General features: G+C 42.2%; 1 protein-coding gene across 1 annotated transcript in view; it reads right to left on the bottom strand.

Moving 5' to 3' along the window:
• Window positions 1-25,933, bottom strand: part of LOC144824265 (contactin-associated protein-like 5) — a 1,259,345-nt gene that overhangs the window by 977,659 nt on the left and 255,753 nt on the right. Inside the window, exon 4 of the mRNA XM_078683400.1 lies at window positions 25-172. Coding sequence (XP_078539526.1) covers window positions 25-172 — 148 coding nt within the window. The remainder of the gene's footprint in view (window positions 1-24; window positions 173-25,933) is intronic.

Below are 25,933 nucleotides of genomic sequence, written 5' to 3'. Positions count from 1 at the left end.
TACACATATTTTGTGATTACTTACTATATGTGCATCCATAAACTTCTATCCGCATTCCTATCTTGCCTTTAGTATTCCACCTCAGGGGTACAAAGCGGAGGAACTTTGCCTTAATCGGGTGCTGAAATTTATGCTGTACAACACTGTCTGCATTGATATTTCCCGTGAATGCCTGCAAAGAGAGAATGAATGGGTTTGCTTTAGTAGGTAAATATCCAACACATTTAGAAAACAACCTAAATATATATGATGATCTAGTAAGACAATAAATCCGCATCTGCTTTGGGAAAAATATGACATGTCTGTATGTAAAAAAAAAATCAAAATTGGAAGTCGAAACAATTTTTTATAAAATTACAAGTCTACAAGAAAAGGTGTACAATTAAATCCTTGGTAAAAGAAAAGTATGGCCATTTCCAATCAGATGGAGAATTTGTGGAATCTTCGTAGGAGAAATCAGTATGCAGCATTTCATTCATTGCTGAAGGTCATGAAGGTATTCAAATAAAATCGCCATGCAAATGATAAACTATGTGAGTAAAACGGAATTTTGTTAGTAAGTCAAACAATAGAATTATCTGCTATTGAGCGCACCTTCTCGCAGAATTTTATTGAATAAGCCCCTGAGGATATTAATCAATATTTCTACCAATTTCACAGATTTTTGGATACAAGTTAAAACTATCTCTTGCTAACCATTTTTGAAAAGTTCCAAATGTTTGGTATAATGCAAAGAGTTCTTAGAAGTGAAAATTAGGCCAACAAACTGTGTGGCTCATTCCATTTATGACTTAGTGAAGGAAATGGTGCAATTCTGTGCCCTGGTGGCTAATTCCAAACTCATAAAAAAAGTGAGAGGGTTACAGATTTATTTACCTCACATGAATAAAGGAGTGATATTAATAAATGAATGTGATCAAAGTAAATTACTTGGCCTTTATGCCACACTTCAGATCATTATTGTAGTCAGGTGCATCCAACGTATGACTAGGTCTGACAGAACCATATTTTAATGGTGTAATGAAAGATATAATATCTAGCCGCGGCCCGTGCAGGTAAGGGCAGTGGGGCAGGGTTGGGGGGATTCGACAGAAGGCCATGAGGGAAAATTAAATAAATAATTGATTATCCCTTATAGTCATCTATCGAAATCCCCCCTACCCGGCCCCACCCCCCCACCGCTCCTTCCTGCACGGGCTGCGGCTGAAAATTCCCCAATTATATGTGCAAATAAATAACATCTAACAGTTACTCAAAATATATCACAAATAACAGTAGCGCCACAAATCTTCATTATTAATCTTATTGAGATTATTAATTCTAAAAAAAAGAAACTTCACCAAAAAAGACTACTCTAAGAACAAAATATACCAGAATATATAAGAACAGATTAATGATAATCTACATTTTATTTGTAAAGCCTTTGACTCAAACAGTTGTTATAAGGCACTCATTCCCTAACCTACATAATTCATACTATTCTGGCAGGTAAGAAGTCTTTAATCTGATCACTCAACTTGGGGGTTCACATCTGACTAAAATAAACAACTGGAGTGAAGTTTATATTTTTGAGAATCATTTATCCTAAACTGAATAATAATTAATATTTGTGATACAACTCCACAAAAGATACAATTTCATACAATGCATCTAAAGGGAAATTATTTACACAGGCATGGGTTATTCTAAAGTGTGACTTGTATAGAGACATTACAGTCCTATGATGCATGCCTCTGGGATAGACACTTTCTAAAACATACATTTTGTGGTTTATTTTTGATTCCTAGACTGCACAGTGTTTCTTCATCAACATGGAACCTGACGTACAGCCTTATATGCAACGTTTTTGACTAAAATATATTTTGGTGTACATAGGCACAATCAACACAAGTGTACAGTTTCATTTTTGTCATGTTCTATGTGAAACCTTTCCGAATCCTGCACCAAAATGTTTCTGTTGAAATAAATGATATATTACATTTGTATAGCAGCATGAAACTCTAAATTATTTCTTACACAAATTGCTACAAATTTTCAAAGTAAAAACAATTTTGTTCCCTCCCTTCACTTGGTACGCAATGCATCCTCATGTTAAACTTGGTACAGGGGAATTAACTTTTTTGGTCCTGCTGGTATACTCCTTTAGCCAATCTCTAAAGTTCTGCTTATACATGAAACAGAATACTGACTCTATTTTCAGACAGTCTCACTAAAGCACATTAAAGCACATTAATATTCGGTACTCAGGTGTCACCAGTGAAAAGAACACCGATAGACCTGCATCCTGATTGATCAGCAAAAATTGCATTGCTTTGATTTTTAAATTACAGGCAAATTATTGACCACTAAATTGTTCAGCAGCAGTCGAGACTAATTAAATGTACCCTCACCATGCCAACGCAGGGCTATCTTTCTTCTACTGTTCCAGTATGTGTTGAACACAATCTGTGAATGAGTTCCATCACATCCATAAACATGAAATAGATCCTGATGTTTCATGCACCCACAGCACTAAAGAGCATCAGAATTAATAAAAAGAAACAATAAACAAAAAAATCCTGCACTCTCAAACCTCCAATGAGCACTATTTGAAAAAATGAAGAATCCCCAAAACTTTGATTATGCTAAACAATTTGCTGAAAAATTATATGAAGCCCACAATAAAAGGGGCCAATATAACACAGGTCTATATAAACATTGTATGAGTTTCTTTCAGTAAAGTACAAACTAAGAACCATGTAAACATTGTACCATTATACTTTATTTACTTGTAAAATGAAGTAAAAACAAATGAACACAATCTCACTTGGGTGAAATGAGTTTCAATTCCATTCACAAAATATTTGTTACCCTTATTATACATTTACAAACAGTATAATGATAAAAAAAGTATGTTGAATGTAAGTACCATATTGCAAAGTCATCTACAAAAATGTACCAATATCTTTCAAATTCAGATAAAAAAATATTCATCATGACATATCTACATATGTCTCTAAAATTGTACTGTTTTTCTTATTTAACAAAGGACTTCATAAAATATATATATATATCAATTATTTCATTCACATGTGATGGGATGTTTAATGCTAGATATTTATCTGCATGAAGAATTAAAAAAAGATCAAATAACATATGCCATTGGGAAGTAAATAAGGTATGAATGCAGTGAGGAATTTAAGAACAAACATCTCAGCCAGAATCAGAACTCTATTAATTGATTGCGATCTGCAAATGTCCTAACTGCAAAACAAATACTAGCCACAATCTTCAGAGTGGCAGATTGGTAAGGCTTTTGCCTCTTGATACTACTGGATCTCTCAGCTGCCTTTGACACCATCCCAGCCTCATATACACCCTGGAGTCTTGTATAGGATTCACTAGCAATGTCCTTCACCTATTATTTTTTATACCTTTCCAACCAACAACAGTTTGTTCACATGGGCACACCCAGGTTACGAAAGATCCCTGTCACCTGCAGAGTACATCAGAGTTCAATTCTGTCTCCTTTCTTCTTCACTATGCAACATATTGTGGCTCTACTCACAGATGACAGCATTATGATTCACACATAGGCCAATGATGCACAACTCTACTTAAAAGTCTCCTCTGCTTCCAATTTCCAATACCTTAAACAGATGCATGCTATTCATCCAGACCTAGACAGACAAAGCTTATTTTAAGCTTGGCAAACCCAGACAGAGTTCCTGTTATTTTGCCAAAAACTGCAAAAATGAAACAGTACAAGTCTGGCTCAATGACATGAACCTTTACAGCGTTGAACTCCAACTTTTAACCAGTGGCAAATCACTTGGGTTCACCCTGGACACCAATGGTCATAACCCACTGCTCAATATCTTCCCAGACTCAGCATTGGCACCTCTTAAGTGCATCATATATGCTGCAGCATGCCTCCATCCTGAAGGAGCTCAATTGGCTCCAATTGGCAACCCACACTACCTTCAAAGCCAGATGAATCATTTACAAAGCCATCACAACCGATGCTTAATTTGCAGGCAAGCTCACATTCTCTGATGGCTCTTGGTACATCCACTTCAAGGATCACATTAAACGTCTGACTAAGTAATGTAAAAAAAATAAACAAGGCAGCAGGCCTTTTCTAGTTATGCAGCTAGAATCTGGAACAACATCAGTAGCGTCCCGTGGAGGAAGTTCCATGGGGCGGTGAGGCAGGGTGGAGGGTAGTAAACACAAATATATGGATGAACGGAGGTAAGTAAACAAATAAATAAATAAAATGAATTTCGTTGCACGCGCTGCATCACAAAATTTCGTTCAGGTTTAAGGGGGTGGCGCATTATATTTTTATGGGAAGGGGACATGCAGCCTTCCTCCCCTAGCCTTCCTTAGGCCATGGGGACCCCATCCCAACTCGCCATTAACAACACTAACATCTTGGTCCTAGGCGACTTTAATTATTGGCCCTCTGACGTTCATGAATCCCCATGTTCTCTTGCTTTTTCAGACCTTATGGCGGGCCTGAACTGTACCCAGCACATACTCTCACCCACTCACATTAAGGGTCACATATTGGACCAGATCTGGACCTCCTGCTTGGACATCTCCATTCCCCTTATCCTCCCTTGTCTCTGGTCTGATCACTCCTTGATTACTTTTACCTTAGCCATGCCCTCGCCTGCTACCAATGCTCTAGAAACCAACTTTCCCGCGCGTAATTGGAACAGGGCCGACCTGAGCAAATTTACTTCCCTTCTTAGTACATCTGTCCCCTTTAGTACTGGATCTATCGACTCTCAAGCCCAGGATCTGACCTGTTGGCTTACTTCTGCCTCCGACTCCGTGGCACCATTAAAACTGGTCAGAGCTAGGCGCCACCATGATGCCCAAAAGTGGTTCTCTGAAGATCTTAAAGTCTTGAAACTTGGGCTCCGACAGGCCGAACGGCGCTGGCGCCGGGGCTATTCCCCTGAAACCAAATTGATATTCTCCTCCCTGCAAAAAAAGTATAAGTCAGCTGTATTTTTAGGCAAGTCTTTTTATTTTTCTAATAAAATTTCGAACTCGGCAAACAAATCCAGGGACATCTTTTCAATAGTCGAGGAACTATCTAATCCTGAAAGAGTAACTATTGCACCCTCCCCTTCCCAGTCACTTTGTGACTCGCTTAATCAATTTTTTGTTGACAAAATAATCAAGATTAAAAACAGTATTCCCGCTCAAGCCTCACCTGTCCTCCCTCAGCTAGTGGCTTTTTGATCCCCATCAGACTCCAACCTCTTAACCCAGATCCCCTCCATCACGAAGGAAGGCTTCCTTACCCTCTTACATAAAGTCTCCTCTGGCTCTCCTAGTGACTGCTGCCCTCCCACTGTCCTTCGTGAAGCCTTCACTGCCTGCCCCGAACCCCCCCTGGCCCTTTTGAACAACTCTCTCGCCATGGGTGAGGTCCCCTGCTCCTTTAAGCAGGCAGAGGTGGTGGCAATCTTAAAAAAACCCTCGGCAGACCCTTCTATTATGAGCAATTTTCGGCCCATATCTCTCCTCCCTTTCCTCAGTAAGGTTCTGGAGTCGCACGTCACCCAGACCCACAGCTCCTTTATTGAGGAAACCTGTTTCTTGGACTCCCAACAAGCTGGGTTCAGACCTGCGCACTCCACAGAGGCTGTGATACTCTCTGTGATGGAGGAGTTGCGCAGAGGGGCCGACGCTAACATCTGTCAGGCCCTGGTGCTCTTGGATTTGTCGGCCGCCTTCGACACGGTCGACCATGGCATTCTTGTCGACCGTGTCGGAGAGGCCGGCATCCAGAGCACCGCTCTTGACTGGATCCGCTCTTTTCTGTCTGGATGCCAACAGGCAGTCAGACTGTCCCAATTTTCAGCAGGCCAGGTTGGGCTGACCTGCGGAGTCCCGCAGGGCTCCTCCTTGTCCCCACTCCTTTTTAATTTGTATTTGGCTCCCTTGATCCGCTCTCTCCGCAGGTTGAATGTCACCGCGTTTAATTACGCGGATGACATTCAACTGGTCTTTACCATCGACCAATCGGATGAATCAATTTCCACTTTTCAAACCACTCTTTGTTTTATCAGCAACTGGATGAGCTCAAACCATCTTAAGCTCAACCCCGACAAGACCGAGCTGGTTCTTGTCGGGGGGCCTTCCAACCCCTGGCAACCTTCTTTCTGGCCGTCCAGTCTGGGTAATCCCCCCTGCCCAGTGAACTCAGCCAAAAGTCTGGGGGTTATCATAAGCAGCGATCTTTCTATGAAACCCCAAGTCAGCGCGGTAGTGTCCTCCAGTCACTTTCAGCTTAGGAAGATTCGCAAAATTTCCCGCCTCCTCACTACCGAAGCCCTTACCCTGGCCTTGTTGGCGTTAGTCATTTCTAGACTTGACTACGCCAACGCGCTCTACGTAGGCATTCCTGACTACCAAGCCAAGAGACTCCAGCTAATCCAAATCAGGCAGCGCGTCTCATTTTCCGACAACCCAGACACCAACATGTTCGTCCTCTCTTAAAAAGTCTTCACTGGCTTCCGGTCACTGCACGCTGCAAGTTTAAATTAGGCTGCATCATTTTTAAATCCCTTGCAGGCGGTGGCCCCTCTTTCATTTCCTCTCTCCTTCACCCATATGTCCCCACGCGCAATCTTCGCTCTTTCCAACTGACTTGCTATCAGTCCCGAGATTCAAGAGGAAGAAACATGGCGGACTTAGGTTTTCTTTCTTAGCTCCTTTTTTCTGGAATGCCCTTCCCCTTCCTCTAAGGCTGTCTTCCTACTATCCTCGGTTCAGATCCCTCCTTAAAACTTTTTTGTTTACTGAGGCTTACAATTAGCTCTGTCCCTCACTTTCTCTCTGTCTCTTCAGCACAAGCGCCAAGAAACCTTCAGGTGTTAGTAGCGCTATAAAATTTTTTTAACATAACATAACATAACATCCCTCGGGCCAGAGTTTTATAAATAGCGAGGATGAGGCACGTCCCCACTCCAAGCTTTAATGAACCCTTAGTGACCCCAACCTGCAGGGCCAGAATTTTCTAAATGAGGATGCCCCTGGGTCCTCACCCTCTAGAACGGCACAGGGATTGTGACCTGGGGACGCCCACCCTAGGATATCATCTTTTTTCAACACAAGAGGCAGGGAAGTGTAATGTGCTGCCATCTGATGGGAGCATAAATCTGCAGGAGCAGAATGAGATCACAACTCTTTTTCCCTACCCGTGTCTCAGGCAAGGAAATACAAAATTACTACTGCCCAGTGAGAGCAAAAGAAGACCGATTCCCATTGGGGGGAGGTAGGCCAGCTCCCGCTGCTCTCAGGATGGCTGCATGGATCTTCCCCAGAGCCACCAACATAGCAAATGCTGTAGGAGGCCCTGTGAAGGCACTGAGGGACCAGGGCACCCACCTAAAAAAACAAAAATTATGAAGGAGGCTCCTGTGCTGGCAGGGAGCCAGCATGGCTATGTGGTCCCTGGGGTTTCCCCCACAACCCACAACATAAAAAGAAATTGAGGGGTGGCCTGGGTAGCACTTGGAAACCCATGGATAAAAAACGTTTTTAAAAAATGTGTGACCAGCTCCTGTGCAGCCTCAAGAAATGGGGCCACTTGCAGGGAGCCTGCAGGGCTACAGGGGCCCTGGTGCTTCCTCGTAACCCCTCCCCAAAAAATAAACATGTGGGTGTTCAGACGGCCAAACACTCAATTAAAAATGTAATAATAAATGAGCAGGAGCAACTCATTTATTATTCAGTGCTCCCTACAGTGCCCTGAAAGGGCTCTTAACATATATGTTTTGCAGCTTGGTGGTGTCCCTAGAAAGGACAGCAGCATCACCAAACGTTTTTCTTATTGATTTGAGTGGCTGCAGGGAGTGCAACAGCCCCACAGCAGCATTAAAAACAGTTAGTCTCCTGTGTTATTAAAGCCATGACCTCAGGAGAGCTAATCATAGTTTTTAAGCACTCCTAGCTTGAGCTCTATGCTCTTCAGCTAGAGTGCAGAGTAGGTTGGTTCTTTGACTGCATTTTGTAGCTTGAAAACTGTTAGAAAAAGACTCAAAGATTCATAAAAAATAAATGTATTCACGTTTTTTAATGACGATCACTTTTATTACACGTGTAAGTTGATGAAATTTACATTTGATTATGATTATTGGTGATTTTTGACAAAGGCAATGATGTGCTTTATATATGTTTATATGCTGACCCCTTCATAAAACCAATATTCCTAGTATTTATATTTTGCTATTCTGACCTTTTGACAAAGTCAGCAGGTCTGCCTTATTTCGAACATCACATACATAATCAACCGTGTACGGTATGTAACGTTTACAACAAAATTTTTACAACGCACTACCATTACAACGCAGGCATTACCACGCATACCAATAAGTTTAATATTCTATCCAACACCTTCCCTAGTGTCCACTGGGACTGGAGTTGGAATAGAAAATTATACTTACCACTATCCAGCACCTCTAAGCGCTATGCGTTGTAATGGTATGCGTGGTAAAAACCGCGTTGTAAAGGTATGCGTGGTAAAAGTATGCGTTGTAACGTCATACATCTACCGTGTACACCCATGATGTTTGGGAGTTAGGCCATGTGCCCAATTCACCATGAGTGGGGGATTGGGTGCAAGGCTGTACCCAACCCCCTCCCTGTGCCTAACCCCCACTGCGCAAAACATATGATCAGCTGGGGTTTTGGGCACCAGCGTGTTACTGGGCGTGGTTGGCTGCCCTGAGGAGCTAAAAACAGGGCCTGGCCAGCCCCACTTGGAGTACGACTGAAGGCAGTAGATGGTATCGGTTTGGGGTTCTATATAGTGATAAAATATTTTTTTATGTTAAAAAAAAACTGGAAATTCACTGAAAAAAATCCAAAAAGGTTTAAGTGATGTTGCAGCTAGGTAGGGTAATAATATCTTAATTTGCATTGATATGGATGAGCAGAGTGTGGGATTGGTGTTACATATTTTACAAAATTACAGTAGGGCCACAGGCAGGGGCAATGGGGGGAGCAGCGCGGGGAGAATAAAAAATAAAAAAATAAAAATGTGCCTGCAGCCCAACGTTCACCGTCTCACCACCTCTTCAGCTCCGATGCTCACACAGGCACCCAGACTTACCTCCACCAACCCAGATGCTACTCTCATGCTGATATTACCCAGCATGAGAGAATCAAGGGGGTTAGACGGAGCGGGCTGGTTCCATGCTCTAACAGGGACTGGGAGCCTGTGCCCCTGAGCCTGCCGATATCGCCAAGCAATAGCCTGGACATATCCAAGTGTACATGTCAGTTTAGCCAGCCATGGACAGCCCGCCAAACTGACATGTGCACTGGCAGTGCCCTGAGCCCACCACTCCTCCTGCTCCTAATGACCCCACCCTCAAGACTCAGTTGCGGGAGTAAAATAAAATGACAATAAAGTAGTTTTGTAACTAAAGGAGGAGACGCCCCAGTGAAATTAGGTTGTTTATTGACTGGGTAGTGAGCCTTGGTCAAGCAGCAACAACAATTCTTGTCAGGCTGAGGCACAAATGAACCCAAATTGAACCTTTGCTTAAACCTCTGGTAGCTTGGCACAGATCAGTCAGGTTTAAGTAGGTAAGGAGTAAAGTATTTGTGCAACACTTCAAACAGTAATAACGAGAAAAGCTCATTCAAAATGGATCCCACACCAACTTAGAAATATAGAGATAATTAAAAAATATATAACAAGACCGAAACAACAAAAATTATATCAGTAGAACTGGAGATAAACATTTTTAATGTTTTTAGTCAAAACAGCACCAAAAAGCACAAAGCGCAAAACCGTGGACACCTGGCCAAATGGACCGGGACAACATTACAAGTTCAGGCTGACCAAAATAAAGTGCAAGCCTACCACTTACAGGGTCACAATTAGCCCAGCTGAACAAGCTTCCATTACAAGAATCCACATCTAAGAGGAGTCATACAGCCGAGGCGATGCTCTTATTCTGAGGTGCGGTAAAGCAGTGAGGGAAGACCGTGCTAGGCATCAAGGAACCCATTGATTAGGGCTTGCGATGCAAATTCTGGGTTTGAGGATGTGATGTGCAGTTGGGGTGCTGAATTGGTTCCGAAGAGCTGCTAGGTCTGAGAGACGGAGTCCAGCACCTTCAATGTGGCTGCCTATAGGAAAAGAATGTGAGGGCAGCACAAAAAATGCATTTTGCAGTGGTGCCTCTGAAGATAATGCGGAGGCGTTGCTGGTCTTTGCAGCGATTCAGATCCACGAAGCAGCAGCAATGCTTTGGTTCTCATCAGGGTTGCACCGCACATAGGAGGAGATCCACACAGGCTGGCAAAGCACCTTAGGTCCACTTCCTAGGGTCCAGGAATGAGAGGACACCACTTTGCAGGGCCAAAGGCTTGGGTGGCAGACTCCAGGTGCAGATTGGTAGGAAGCCTGTTATGTCACTGAGGCTTTAGATTATTAGGCCAGCCAACTAGACCATGGAATCACTTGGGATTCTGGGTTCAAGAGATGCAGGTGCAGTTCTTATCCCTCAGGTAAGAGGGGAGCAGATCAGCACAACAGGACAGCAGCCCCATCAGGTCAGTAGTCCAGCAGAGTGGCACTCCTTTCCACGTCACTGCTGTCCTCCTTCCTGGGAGAGTATCCACAGGTCCAGAAGTGTACTGAAGAGTTGGTGTCTGAGGTCTGATATTTACACGCAATAGTGCCTTTGAAGTTGGTAGAAGCTTCTAGAGACAGAACTATGAAGTGCAAAGGTGCCCTCCCTTGTTGGCCCTTGCTTCAGACTAACTACAGTGGGTATGCAGTCCTTCAAAGGTTAGTGGGACTGGACCCAGCTCCTCCCTCCCATCTTGCCAGAGATGACCCATCCATGCACACCAAGGCTCCCTATTGTGTGCGACTGTCTAGGAGCAATACACAAAGCCTAACTATCAACTGCACCCAGTCAAGTGACCAGCTGCAGGGACTAACGGTTAAGGAAGGAATATGCTTACTTTCTGAAATGGGCATTTTTTTCGAAATTCTAATTTAAAAATACAACTTCACCATACATTAGAATTTTTCATTACAATTCCCCCCAAAAAACATGAACTGGTTACCTGTTCCCATTTGGTAATTAGAGCTCATTAAATGTAATAAGTTTACTCCAATGTTATCCTATAAGAGAGGTAGGACTTGCAGTAATGAAAAAGACACTTAAGAGTTTTTCACTCCCAGGAGATGTAAACCTTAAAGGCCCATGCCCAACATTTTAAATACACTGCACCCTGCCATCTGGGCTGCCCAGGGCTTAGGGGTAACCTATATTTATTAAAAAGGAAGATTTGGGCCTGGTAAAAGGATTATTTTGCCTGAGTGAAATGGCATTTAAAAACTGCACAGAATGGGAGGACTGATGCATGTTTAAAGCGCTACCTAAGTGGGTGGCACAATCAGTGCTACTTGTAGCATTTAATTTATCTGCCTTCAGAACATGTGGTACCACTTTACTGAGGATTTACAAGTAAATTAAATATGCCAATGGGGTGTAAAACAATTCTGCCATGTTTAAAGGAGTGAACAATGGTAAACTGCGCAGAGTCCTAAAAGCCAAATAAAATGGGTTCAGAAAATAGGAGGATGAAGGCAAAAAGTTTCAGGTTGAACCTTCAGAAAGGACCAAGTCTAACATGTATGTTAATAAAATATTACATTACATTAAAAAAACCTAGACATTCTCTGATAAAAACAAAGATTAATGTCAGTTGAAACATACTGTTTTAAATTAACAAGACCACCGAAATTCAACAGTAACTATAAATTGTGAACTGGTCTAACTAAAACTGGCGCCATAGCTATTCACAGATTTTTACCTCAGTTATTACATCAATCATGACATGTTTTATGACATCATTGATAACATTACTGCAACACTTGAAATGACATCATTGATGACAAAACTGTACACAGTGAGGGCATGAGATATAGTTACCATAGATAACTATACCTGGTGAATTTCAGTAGATCTGGTCATCTAAAAACGGTGTTTTAACTGGCTTCTTCACGTAACTATAACATCTCTTTAACCTTTGTTTTCAAAGAATACATATATGTTAGAAATGGGGTGTCTGGTTGGCTAGGGTATACACCTAAGCCAGGTAGAACCTACCACTCTAGTCAGGGTAAGGGAGTTACACACCCAGAATAACCCCTGCTCACCCCCTTGGTAGCTTGGCAGAGCAGTCAGGCTTATACCAGAGACAATGTGTAAAGCTTTTGCGCAACACACCCACCAATGACCCTCTAGACACACCCCAAAAGAGACTGCGCACAAGGGTATATCAAAAACATCTTTGTATTATATACCCATAACACACATTAGACCATAAATCACTGCATTACATATTTAAACCACATAACATAAATCAATGCGCCACTAAGCGCTTCTCACAGAGAGGCACATAAAATCATAAATCACTTGGCATGAAATATAGCAATGAACCACAGTCCTTTACTGACATCACCCCTCATTACATCAGAAAGCAATCAAGAATGTTACAATAAAATTCTATCAATCAAAAAACACTTCCAGATAACTCTTGGATGCCCTGTACCCCAATAAAAGTACACCGTACCAAAACACAATGCAATGCTCATTTAAAAACCTCCCACACCTTTGGTCAAGCAAATCTATTTTAAATGCTAAAAAACATATAGCCCCAACAAAAGCAAACTTGGAAATGTATCAACCAGTCAGGGTGGTGATGATTTTGGGGACCCCAATAACCTAGGGTGATTACCAAGCATATGACTTGAACACAAAGAGTACATCATGCTGAACGATTCGGTGGTGGTCCCATCCTCCAAAGTCCCCATAAAGCATTATGGGGCGAGATTCCAGAGTGCATTAGCCAGGAGAGCGGCTATGCGGTTAGGCTTTGTTTGCCTTGGTTTCTCTGGGTTTGAGGGAAGTGTTAGCACCACTGGGCACCCCAACACTGGTCCATGGTGGTGGGCAGCTTGAGGTGTTCTCTTTGTGGCAAGGGTCTCTGAACCCAGTCCAAGCCAGTTCTGCCATCACTGCTGGAGCATGACCACAGGGAGCAGAGACAGCATTGTGCAAAAGGAGACGCAGCCTATTCAGGTGTAATCACAGCTCCTCCCACTACTCTAAATGCAGTTATTTACAACAAGGGGTGGTGATGGACAGAGTCTCTGAATTAAGCAGAGTACTCTCACCCAGTCAAGAGATCAGGGCTAGATCCAACACCGTTTTTTAGCTCATTGCACCATCCCAGTTTCAGAACCTGGCTGTATGCAAATTAGTCTGTCCCTGGCCCAGTGCATCATGGGAACAGGGCAGACCAGACTACAACAGCCAATTCTTACACTGGGAAGGAAACAAGCTTCCGGGGACCGGTTTCTGCCATTTCAGGCGTCTTCGGCCCGGCTAGCTTGAATCCTGATGGTGCAATGAGCAAGGGACTCACATCTGAGTATACCCTTCCACGCTTAGGGTGGACAAAATTATTTACAACAAGGGGTGGTGATGGACAGAGTCTCTGAATTAAGCAGAGTACTCTCACCCAGTCAAGAGATCAGGGCTAGATCCAACACCGTTTTTTAGCTCATTGCACCATCCCAGTTTCAGAACCTGGCTGTATGCAAATTAGTCTGTCCCTTGCTCATTGCACCATCAGGATTCAAGCAAGCCGGGCCGAAGACGGCTGTAATGCCAGAAACCGGTCCCCGGAAGCTTGTTTCCTTCCCAGTGTAAGAATTGGCTTTTGTAGTTTGGTTTGCCCTGTTCCCATCATGCACTGGGACAGGAACAGACTAATTTGCATACAGCCGGGTTCTGAAACTGGGATGGTGCAATGAGCTAAAAAACGGTGTTGGATCTAGCCCTGATCTTTGGACTGGGTGAGAGTATTCTGCTTAATTCAGAGACTCTGTCCCTAACCACCCCTTGTTGTAAATTATTTTGTCCACCCTAAGCGTGGAAGTGTATACTCAGACATGAGTCCCTTGCTCATTGCACCATCAGGATTCAAGCAAGCCGGGCCGAAGACGGCTGTAATGCCAGAAACCGGTCCCCGGAAGCTTGTTTCCTTCCCAGTGTAAGAATTGGCTTTTGTAGTTTGGTTTGCCCTGTTCCCATCATGCACTGGGACAGGAACAGACTAATTTGCATACAGCCGGGTTCTGAAACTGGGATGGTGCAATGAGCTAAAAAACGGTGTTGGATCTAGCCCTGATCTTTGGACTGGGTGAGAGTATTCTGCTTAATTCAGAGACTCTGTCCCTCACCACCCCTTGTTGTAAATTATTTTGTCCACCCTAAGCGTGGAAGGGTATACTCAGACATGAGTCCCTTGCTCATTGCACCATCAGGATTCAAGCAAGCCGGGCCGAATACGGCTGTAATGCCAGAAACCGGTCCCCGGAAGCTTGTTTCCTTCCCAGTGTAAGAATTGGCTTTTGTAGTTTGGTTTGCCCTGTTCCCATCATGCACTGGGACAGGAACAGACTAATTTGCATACAGCCGGGTTCTGAAACTGGGATGGTGCAATGAGCTAAAAACGGTGTTGGATCTAGCCCTGATCTTTGGACTGGGTGAGAGTATTCTGCTTAATTCAGAGACTCTGTCCCTCACCACCCTTTGTTGTAAATTACTCTAAATGCAGAGCAGGTCTATTCAGGCCTGCGTTGAGTCACCCAGGCTAGGCAAGCCAAACCTCAAACCCCCCAGTGATTGTCTAGAGTGAATGCACATCTCAGATCCTGTCACTCACACACCAGATGCTGAATAAACAGCCAGCCAGGGGCACATAGAACTTTCTAAAAGTGGCATTTTTAAACACAGGATTTAAAAATCACCTTCACCAAAAGGTGTGTTAATAAATTCTGAGTTCAGAGATTCTAAACTTAATTTTCCTATCTTGTCCCTATTGCAAGTTACACATGTAAAAATGTTACAGTGCAACTCCAATGATAAGCCTATGGGAGAGATACCATTTCAACAGTGAAAAATGAATTACACAGTATTTCACTATCAGGACATGTCACACATACTAGTACATGTCCTACCTTTCACATAAACTGCACCCTGCCCATGGGGGTACCTTGGGCCTACCTTAAGGGTGATTTACATGTAAGGAAAGAGAAGATTTGGGTGTGGCAAGTGGGTTCACTTGTCAGGACAACATGGCAGTTTACAACTGTGCGCACCGACACTACAGTGTTAGGTCTGAGATGTATTTACAGGGCTACTCATGTGGGTGACACAACCAGTGCTGCAAGCCCACAAGTAGCATTTGATGTACTGGCCCTGGCACACTCTGTGCATTTTACTAGAGACTTACCAGTAAATTGAATATGCCAATCATGGATAACCATCATTGGCACAATTTATACAGTGAACATATGCACTTTAGCACTGATCACCAGTGGTAACGTGCCCAGAATCCTACTGCCAACAAAAACAGGGTCAGAAAAATAGGAAGCAAAAGGCAAAATGTTTGGGGATGAACCTGACAAAAGGGCCAGATCTAACAATATACATATTCAAATTCGAAGACATGGTCACAAAATTACAATTTGCCTGAGATCGAGCTTTTTTATCACAGCCCTCAAGAGTTAAAGCTGTTACATAGAGTTTTGCTTACAGTGCAATAATTTCAGTGTTAATGAGCTGTTTTACAGATTGCAAATTGAAGTTAATCTGTGACACTGGTCCTATATTTCTAACATTATATGTGTTAAATGTTATTCCAAGAAAAGCTTCTCCAGCCTTTTAAGCTAAAGCAAGAGCACAAAGTAGCACAAAGTAGCAAATGTTGTATAGCTATTTTTTGAATTTTATTCTTCCACTTTTTTATAAAACATAATAAATGGTGCCACTTTCAAGTCATTAATTTTCAATCCTCCTGTTCATGTGCTGAAGAAAATTCTTAAAGATTCTCTCACTCAGCAAATAAAAAAAATTATATAGACATATACAAACCGAAAACACATAGTTATGAGCCAGCAAAAAAGCAATGTTAAAATACTGAAATTCGCCATTATGGTGTGCAGCACACAAGGTACCCTATAACCGACACCCTTGGTATTCTTAGTCCATGTGAAGCATGTAGGCATGTGAAAAACGTCTGTGTACCAATAGCAAAACATATCAGGAGCATCGGTTGTGGGGCCCCTTGAGTGTCATACAGCAAAGAGGTATTGGGTTTATGTACTGAACAAAAACAAACATCTAACTGGTTTTGTCATTTAATTTCAGGATCTTTTGAGATATACTGGTTTTAACTTTCCACATTCACTACCAAATATAACATAATATAATATATTATCATATAATATCATATCTTGAGTTGTACTGGTAATAACATTTCAACTTGTAAGGCTGAGTCAAATAATAATTCACCTGTCTGTTTCATGATGTAAGATAATAAAAAAAATCTATAAAGCTGTGATAAAGAATCTCAAATATGGAACAGGAGGAATCAAGGCCAGATTTTGAGTTCAATGCTAAAAATTAGCCCAGTAGTGAAAAACTATATAAGTATGTTGTGCTTGTACAATTCAACAGCACGTTAGAGCTAAAATGCTTATTTTGATTGCCAATAAATCACTAGGTGTTAATTGACCTAAAAAGCAAAATATCAGACAGATATAATTAAGGCCCTGATTATGATGTCCGGTGGACATAGCAGATTGGGTACCGACAGACCTCAGGTGCACCTTTGCTTCTCTCCCAGCCTCACACCAATTCCACCAAGAGAGAGTCAAGTTCTCAGAAAACTCTGGCAGACCAACACTGAGAGGTTTACGAAGAAATATAGAAGGCAGGGGAACATCACCATCTTCGACATAGCCACTCACCGTGCCATAGACAGAGGAAGGGTGGTCAAAAATTGGAACCATGATCAGAGACATCTCATCACCCTGCCCAAATACGCTACCCAAATGGCTGAGTGTTCATGGTACAGGTGGATTTCATATCTGAAGGTAGTTGAGGCCCAGATCATTTAGTCTTCACCCACACAAATTTCCCATTACAGTGTGTCCTTCTGAAGATGGAAGATCAAGGACTCCATATAAGTGACTTTCGGCCCTGAGAGGGTAACAAACTCACAGCACATCGCTGATGAGAGTAGTATCTGTCCATAACTCTTGTACATATATGAAAGTGTCACCCACATACAGGGAGTTGATGTGTGTTTGGCCACCAAGTGGTATGCCACAGTCCTTAGTTTCTGATCTTTTTGGGAAGGGGCTAGAGGGTGAGGGCAAAGAGAATTGGGGATAGGGGCAGCCCTCCCACATGCCTCATAAAACTAAGTATGGGTCTGATATGTGCTGCTTACTTTTAGGTCTTGCTGTGGGATTAGAATAGGGCAATCAGCTCCACTCCAGTATTTGAGGCTCAACTCCAGGGAATTGGAGTACCTGGAACATATTGTTCCAATTCAATTATCAGATCCCTTTTTTAGAACAAGCGAAATGCAGGCAGACCGTGGCCTCTTGTGAAGGGCTCCACACATTACTGAAAAGAATAGCCTGATGTTTAAGGGGGTATCATGCAAAGAGATAAACTGTTTTGTTCAGTGTGGACAAAATTTGGCAATAGGGGCTGGAGATGCGCAGCAATAATTTTGCTTATTTTTTATATTCTGTGGATAAAAGAAAAATAGACCTATACACGGATAAGCAAAGAGGATGCCTTCCCAGTTTCACTATTGGCCACCAAGGGAGAGGGGGTGCCCAGGGAACTGGCAGCCACATTGTGCTGGTTAAGCCCAGAGATGAGGGCAGCCTGAGAGATATCATAAAACTCTGCAGGGATTCCATCTGCTCCTGGTGTTCGGCCCTGAGGGAAGGATCAGATCATGTTCTTATTTACTGGTCAGTAATGGGCAGTTTAAGCATTCCTTGGGATGAAAGAGGTACACATAGAAGTTGGATGTCCGAGATGTAATCTTCAAGGGCACTTCCCTAAGGTTATCTCCCCTGCATATAATTTGGCATAATAAGATTGAAAGGTAATATTGATTTCCCCCTATGTATCGACCTCCACATTACTATAGTCCCTGAAAGCATTGATACAGATTTCAGAGTGTTAAGGCTGAATAAGCTATACCAAAAGTATTCTCAGGGTTCTTAGCAATGTATGAAGGCCAGTCAATGCATCTAAACTGCTCTGGAAATGTGGCATGGTGGTTTTGTGCCTCCGTTGAGGATTTCCACAGGTGCCCCCTCCCCGCTAATTCATTTATTTCATAGGCATCAACATCAAAGCCTTTAGGCGAGGTGTTGAGGAGTTGTTGCGTCGTCGTCAATCCATTGATGGAGGCAAGTGTCAGAGCCAATCCATGCCATAGATGGAAACTTCGGTGTCGAACCCATTTTGTGATGGAGGCATCAATCTGTATCGGCTTTAGAATCACTGTTGTTGAGCAGCCACTGCTTTGGCGTTAAAGACGATGCGTTTGTTCCAATTGGAGGGTGTACCTCAGGCATGGATAGGAGTCACAGACGGCAGAGTCCAGCAGAACCGGCAGGATTGTAGGAAGTCTTTTGTGTCCCTGAGACTTCAGAAAACAGGATGCAAGCCTGCAATCCCTTGGAATCACTCTGGTTTCAAATAAGATAAGTCCAGTCCTTGTCCTCAGCAGGGCAGAGATCAGCAGGCACCAGGACAGATCAGCAAAGCAGAGAAGCATTTTCCCAGAACAGCCAGTTAAGGCAAAGTGGCAATCCTTACAGCACAGTAGTCTTTACTTTATCAGAGTTCTTTCCACGTCCAGTAGTTAACTGATTTAGTAGGGTCAGAGAACTAGTATTTATACCCAAATGTGCCTTCGAGGAAGGGGATTACTTTAAAGCAGCTCCTTGAAGTGCACAGGCCCCCTTTCACCCCTGTGTGCGAGTCTATCTGTGGGGAGTAATCAGTCATTTGTGTGAGGACAGGACACAGCCTATTCAGATGTGTGAGCTCCCACTCCCCCAGAATGCACATGAATGCAGATGAGTTCTCTGTCACACCCACCCTGTCTGTGTTTGTTGCTGTCTAGAGGGAATGCACAAAGTGTAGCTGTCACCTAGCCCAGACGTATATTGGAGACAGGTTGTAGGAGCACAGAGCAAAGTTAAGAGCAGAGAAATGTCCACTTTCTGGAAGTAGCATTTCTAAAATAGTAGGTTCAAATCCAATTTTACCACTAAATAGGATTCATCCTTACCATTCCAAAGATATGAAGCATGATTTAGTTGCTCCTTTATAATCAAGAATTACAGGTTAAAAGTGTTTTAAAGAATTTCCAATGCTCGCCTATGAGAGGAGTTGGCCTCATAGTAGTGAAACATGAATTTAACTGTTTTGTCACTACAATGTAAAAATTAAACATACATGTCCTACCTTTTACTTACACAGCACCTGCTCTTGGGGCTACCTGGGGCCTACCTAAGCTGTGACCTATGGGTAATAAAAGGGGAGTTTGAGGCTTGGCAAGTGGCTTTGAATGTGAAGTCGAAGTGGCAGTAAAACTACAACCACTCAGGCCCTGCAATTGCAGGCCTGAGGCAAGGTTGAAAGGATACATGTGTGGATGGAAAAACCAGTTCTGCAGGTCCACTAGCCTTTAGATTACACACCCTGGGGTATATGGTATAGCACTTTATAAAGGACTTACAGGTAAACTAAATATGCCAATCAGGTGCATACCAATGTCACCATGTTGAGGGGAGAAGCACATGCACTTTAGCACTGGTTAGCAGTGGTTAAAGTGCTCTGAGTCCTAAGGCCAACAAAAAGACACAGCAAAAAATGCAAGTAAGCAGGCAAAAGGTTGGGGAAAGACCGCCCTAAAGATGACAGGGCTAACAGGCTGCAACTGGATTTTTAAAATAAACTCCTTATAGGGGGCGTGGATATTACCCCTTTTATTTTTAAATGGTTTCAAAAAATAATTACAATTGGTCTGGGTTCACAAGTCTCAAGAGGCAATCCCACCTATGTGGGCTGCTCATTGGCTCCTTCTGGGATTGGTGTAAGGGAGTGGCAAATTTGCCATTCACTGCGGTGCAGTTATGACATTCTGCCATATGAAGGAGGTGTGTCGGATGATCACACTGTTTTTGCATATGTATAAGATGTACATTGTAAGCTGGAGAATTCAGACGATTAATACAAATTCCACTAGTTAACTCAGAATAACAAACACACACAAACTATTGCTGATAGGTTGTGAGAGCAGCAGCGCAAAGGTTTCAAAATCAACAATTTCTCAATAAAGGGCCTTCTACCAGAGGAACACATGGCAGAAATCCTTGTGATAATCCCATGGGGGGCAGCTTTACAAAGTAATCATTGCAGAAATACTTAGGCTGTTAATTACATTGATATATTTCCAAATACACATTTAAACAGACTGTTTTATAATTATACAACAAATGTAGGTGGTAGTATAATATAATAATATACCATGTTACAGGAACTTTGAATATGGATATTTCTGTTGCTTGCAATTAGAATCAGATGTAAGATTGGAAGTTTTGATTAGACAATTATAACATCAGTAAATATATAGTGACTACACTAACAACACAGTGTTAATGTTGTGCATCAGGCCATTATGGGTTTGCAATTTTAAACAGCTAAGCTCTCTTTCTGAGGCATTTTGCATGCTACTACTTTTGCATGACTGAAAGAATGAAGATCACATGATGAAATGCATTGTTTAGAACGATGTTGTGATAATTTAATCAAATTGTACTTGTTCCAAAGGTGAATGACAGCAATTATGTGAATGCAATGATTTTTGGTCTCAGAGATGTTACAGCTCATGAAACTCACGAGACCCAACATCCTACTGCATCTCATTGTTTGAGACTCAACATCCCACGAGATCTCAAAGATATCTCAGATCTCACTGGATCCTACAGAGACCCAATATCTCACTAGATCTCACAGAGACCAGGAACCTTACTGTATCTCGCAGCCACCCCTCACATCACTGGATCCCGCAGAGATTCAATATCTTACAAGATCTCACAGAGACCTGGAACCTTACTGGATCTCGCAGCCACCCCTCACATTACTGGATCCACAGAGATTCAATATCTTACTAGATCTCACAGAGACCAGGAACCTTACTGGATCTCGCAGCCACCCCTCACATCACTGGATCCTGCAGAGATTCAATATCTTACTAGATCTCACAGAGACCAGGAACCTTACTGGATCTTGCAGCCACCCTTCACATCACTGGATCCTGCAGGGATTCAATATCTTACTAGATCTCACAGAGACCAGGAACCTTACTGGATCTCACAGCCACTCCTCACATCACTGTATCCCGCAGAGATTCAATATCTTACTAGATCTCACAGAGACCCGACATTTCAATATATCTGACAGAGATCTACCAGTGTCGTTTTGCACACAGATGCCTGGTTTTCACCAGGAAATGTCTAGTATAATAATTTGTATCATAGGGTCTTCCTTAGCCAGCTGTTTAATGCCATAGTGTGATTCTGTGAGCATTGGAGCACTACTGCCTTATACGAAATGATGGGCCCATTTCCAAGGGTACTTTTTTGAACACTTCATCACATAAATATCCTAGAACCATATTTTTGCTACATCTTAATGACATGAAATAGCTGCATGCAGTACCAGCCGCGGGCCGGCAGTGGGAGTAAATGCAGGGCGGTGACGTGGGGAGGGGGAGGGGCAGGGTGGGGGTAGTAATGTATGGATTATGGAGTTTTACAGGTAACTAAACATTTAAATACATAAAACGAATTTTGTTGCGCGCACTGCATCGCATTTTGGGATGCAGTGTACTCAACGAAATTCGTTTCATGTATGTTTACTTACCTGTAAAACTCCGTAATCCATACATTACTACCCCCCACCCTGCCCCTCCCCCTCCCCACGTCACCGCCCTGCATTTACTCCCACTGCCGGCCGCGGCTGTGCAGTACTATGCTTTTATGGTTTTAAATTAACCGAATAAAGTACTTTTGACCGACTGACTGATGCAGTACTAAGATCAAGTCTACTGCATGCTGCTCCTCTTCATAAATATTGTAGAATCAAGCATGCTTTGCATAGATTCGGTACTATTACCGCTATGTTGAATATTCATGCATAGATACACTGCACTGCAGTCATAATATTGTTTGTTATTGTTTCTTCAACCCAGTATACAATCTGCTGGCAGCCCTAATTCATTGCTGATGACCAAATGACTCCATACGAGATTCCTTACATGAAGTGGAGCTGAATCAAATATGTGCTTTGTTCTCAGTGAATCCAGCAAAATGTAAGCAGGACTATATTTGGTTATTTCAGATCAGCTTTTTAACATATTTAGCATATCCAAGGAAACTTGGGTGCACAAAATGTGTAATCCGGTTGGCAAATAAAAGCCTCACAGATTTAGGATATTTGGATTGCTGTGGGTACAGACAGGATGGTGTACATTGAAAATGTTATGAACAACTACAAATATGTATTCCAATATTCTCTAACAGCAGAGATGCTGTTTGGAAACTAAGACGCCCTTAAGAAAAGAGGCGTAGGAAGGCAGGAAGAAAAGTACAGTGCTACCAACACTCTATAATTTAAGTGGGTGTAGGTAATTGGGTTTGTCCACATACAAACATATTTTTCATATGAGGAACAAAAATGGCGAAATGTGCAAATGCACATTTGCACTATCAATCCATGTATGCATTAGCCACACTTAGACAACCTGTAAGCCGTAGAAACCATAGAAACCATAGAAACCATAGAAGTGTCAAATGTGAAAAAAATAGCCAAAGGTCAAATGTATGATCAAGGGTATCAAGGTATTCTAGGTGCAGAGCTAAAATGAAGTAAGTGCAAGGTGCAAGGATCATTTAGGTGCACTCACTCTTGAATGCGCCTGGTAAGTGTAGAGCGTGGACATCTTCATGCGACTATCAAATACACAATACACATCAATGGAACTCTATCCCATAACCCCAGAGTCACAAAATCAATATATTTTATATTTACAAATCTAGAAAAAATAGAGCCAGATGTACAAAGCTTTTTTTTTCATTCACAAACACACCAATTCGCAGAATTGGAACGTTTGCCTAAGAAGAAAGGCATTTTTCAATGTACAAAGCCCCAATTTGCAATTCAGTAACCTATTACCAAATCATTAATTTGGTTTGCGATTCAGTATTTGGAAGGGGCCCGTTTAGGTCATCCCTTTCTAATACAGAATCAAAGGTATATGTGTGAATGTTTTGCGACCGAAATGCGGTCTCAAAACATTTGCATTTTACCACTTACTTCAAGTAAATGGTAAACCATTTAACAAATTGGAAGGGTTCCCCAAGGGACCCCTTCACCTTTGTAAATGTTTGCAAAAAATAAAAAAAATTTTTTAAAGCAGGCAGTGGTCCCAGTGGTTACGTATGAAAAAGGGTTCACTCTTTAAACTTCTTTGTTTGGTCTGTAAAACTTTGCAAGGAAAGGGACCTTGTTATCTGAAAAACAAAGTACAGCCGTATATCCCAGTTCGTCAGATTAGGTCCAGTGATCTATTACTGCTATGCCTCGAATGCATCCATACGACCGTATTTGTGAGTCACTCCTTCTATTTATTACCTAGGGAATCGGCTGCCTATGTCTATCGCTACTGCCCTGATTTTACTCTCTTTAAAAAACTTCTGAAAACCTGGCTGTTTATTCTCTAGCCTGATATTGAACTGTGAACTGTCTTCCGCAGCAATGGCGCAGAAATATCCTCTTGGGGATGAATTGTGCACCTAACAATTAAATAAATAAATATTAGAACACCTAAGGATAATAAGGAAAAAGTCTGATGACCTCCACAAGGAAGTGATCGGCAGTTAGAGCACTAGTTAGATAATGGTACTAATTCTTCTCTGTCTTTTTGGATAAAGCCTCCAGTTCAGAGCACCACCACTCAAATCAGTTTCGAAAAGACATACTAGAAGGATAGGGAGAGAGACACTGCAGAATGCAGATGCAATGTTGAGAAGGAGCAATGCAGCTGGTCCTACGGAGCCAAACATAAAACACAATTCATCCAAGGCAACTATCAGTGCATATTTTTCCCCAAGGCCAAACTGAAAACATGTTTGAACGAGTCCAAATGAGAATGGCCTTCTCTGTAAGCAGACTGATTGTGGTTTACTGCAGACTGTAGATTTGGAAATCAGTACTAGGAGACAAATGAGATCATAGTCGGAATCAACAAGATAGTGATTTATCCTGTAAACAACAAATAAACAACAACCAAAATACACCAGTTGGTCAAAAGTTCTTACAATATGGTGAAAACGATTCAGCCTGATAGCTATCAGAGCGCTCCAAGTATGAACGAGGTAAGATACAGTGATAATATCTTTTTCTTAGCTTATTATGTTACATTTATACTATACAATCATTTAAAATTAGCAACTAGTCTGTGATGAGTTCTGCTATGGCCGATTTGTGAAGAATTGTAAGGCCAAACAGGATTCTTCATGCACTGCTTGGTATTACAAAGCTATACATAGAGTGGAAACTGTGGCAATGCCTCTGCTAGGTTCAACAATAACCATTTAAAGCCTCAAGAACCTTGCTACATAAGGTATTTGTTGTACAGTGCTTGTATTGTAAGAATAGGAATTACTCTAAAGTTACAGTTGTTGATGAATGCGATGTTTTAAGACGTGATGTGAACAAAATTTTAGTTTTGACTGACACTGTGTGTGCGTGTGATAACCAGAGGGGTAATCCTTTCAAGGATGATTTCATAATTGATGGCAAAACTGTTACACTCATGGTTGATACAGGGTCGAAGTGGACTATAATTCCCTTTTCCCTTTTGGAAAATGTTTGGGGAAAAAGAGCTTTGAAAGAGTGCGACATCTTCCCGTCTGGTTACCAAGGGGAGAGAATAGACATGCTGGGTTTCTTTGAAGCTGAAATTGTATTCAAAGGCAGATCAGCATATGGGAAAATTTATATATCAGCTGACGGTCCAGCAATCTTGGGCCGTCATCACCAATACGATCTCCATATAGTAGTTGATCCCAGGTCAGATAACCCAGTTTCCATAGTTGAGACTTCATCTGTAGAAGACATTTTGGCCAGATTTAAAAATGTGTTTAGAGACCAGTTAGGTGAGCTTATTGGATACTCTCATCGCATAATTCTCAAAGAGGGAAGTTTGCCTGTACAGCACAAGGTTAGAAGAGTGCCCTTTGCTTTGAAGGATGAGGTCAAGGCCACTCTGGAGGAAATGCTCCAAGGGGGGATTATTGAGCCCATTGAAGCATCCCCTTGGATTTCGCCTGTTGTGATCTCGCAGAAACCGGACAACAAGATCAGGTTCTGTGTGGATCTTCGTTCCCTCAATAAGTGTGTGGTAGCAGACGTGTTTCCCCTCCCCAACATTGGCGAATTGGTGTCAACCCTTAGAGGTGCAAGGTTCTTTAGTAAGTTGGACCTTAAGCACGCCTACCAACAAATTTGCCTGGACGATAGCTCAAAGCATTTAACTGCTTTTATCACTAGTGAGGGCACCTTCCAATTTACCAGACTACCTTTTGGGCTAGTCTCAGCTGCCAGCGTGTTCCAGAGACTTGTCTCTGAAGTTTTTAAAGGTCTTGACAAGGTACTATTTTTTCAAGATGATATTTTGATTTATGGTAGTTCTTTACAGGAACACAATAAAATTCTACAGGATGTCTTACATAGAGTAGACGAGGCTGGGTTGACTTTAAGGAAAGAGAAGTGTGCTTTTCTCTTGAAAGAGATAGAATACCTTGGTTTTTGTTTGTCAGAGGATGGCATTAAACCCAAAAAGAATTTGATTGAGGCTATTGAACTTGCACCCCCCCCGGTTGATAAGGATCAACTTCGGTCCTTTATGGGCTTAATCGAGTTCTACTCGAAATTCG

Source organism: Lissotriton helveticus, chromosome 3_1 (genome assembly GCF_964261635.1).
Source record: "Lissotriton helveticus chromosome 3_1, aLisHel1.1, whole genome shotgun sequence".
NCBI lineage: Eukaryota > Metazoa > Chordata > Amphibia > Caudata > Salamandridae > Lissotriton > Lissotriton helveticus.
The sequence above is the reverse complement of the archived record's forward strand: the minus strand, read 5'-3'. Positions and strand labels throughout refer to the sequence as shown.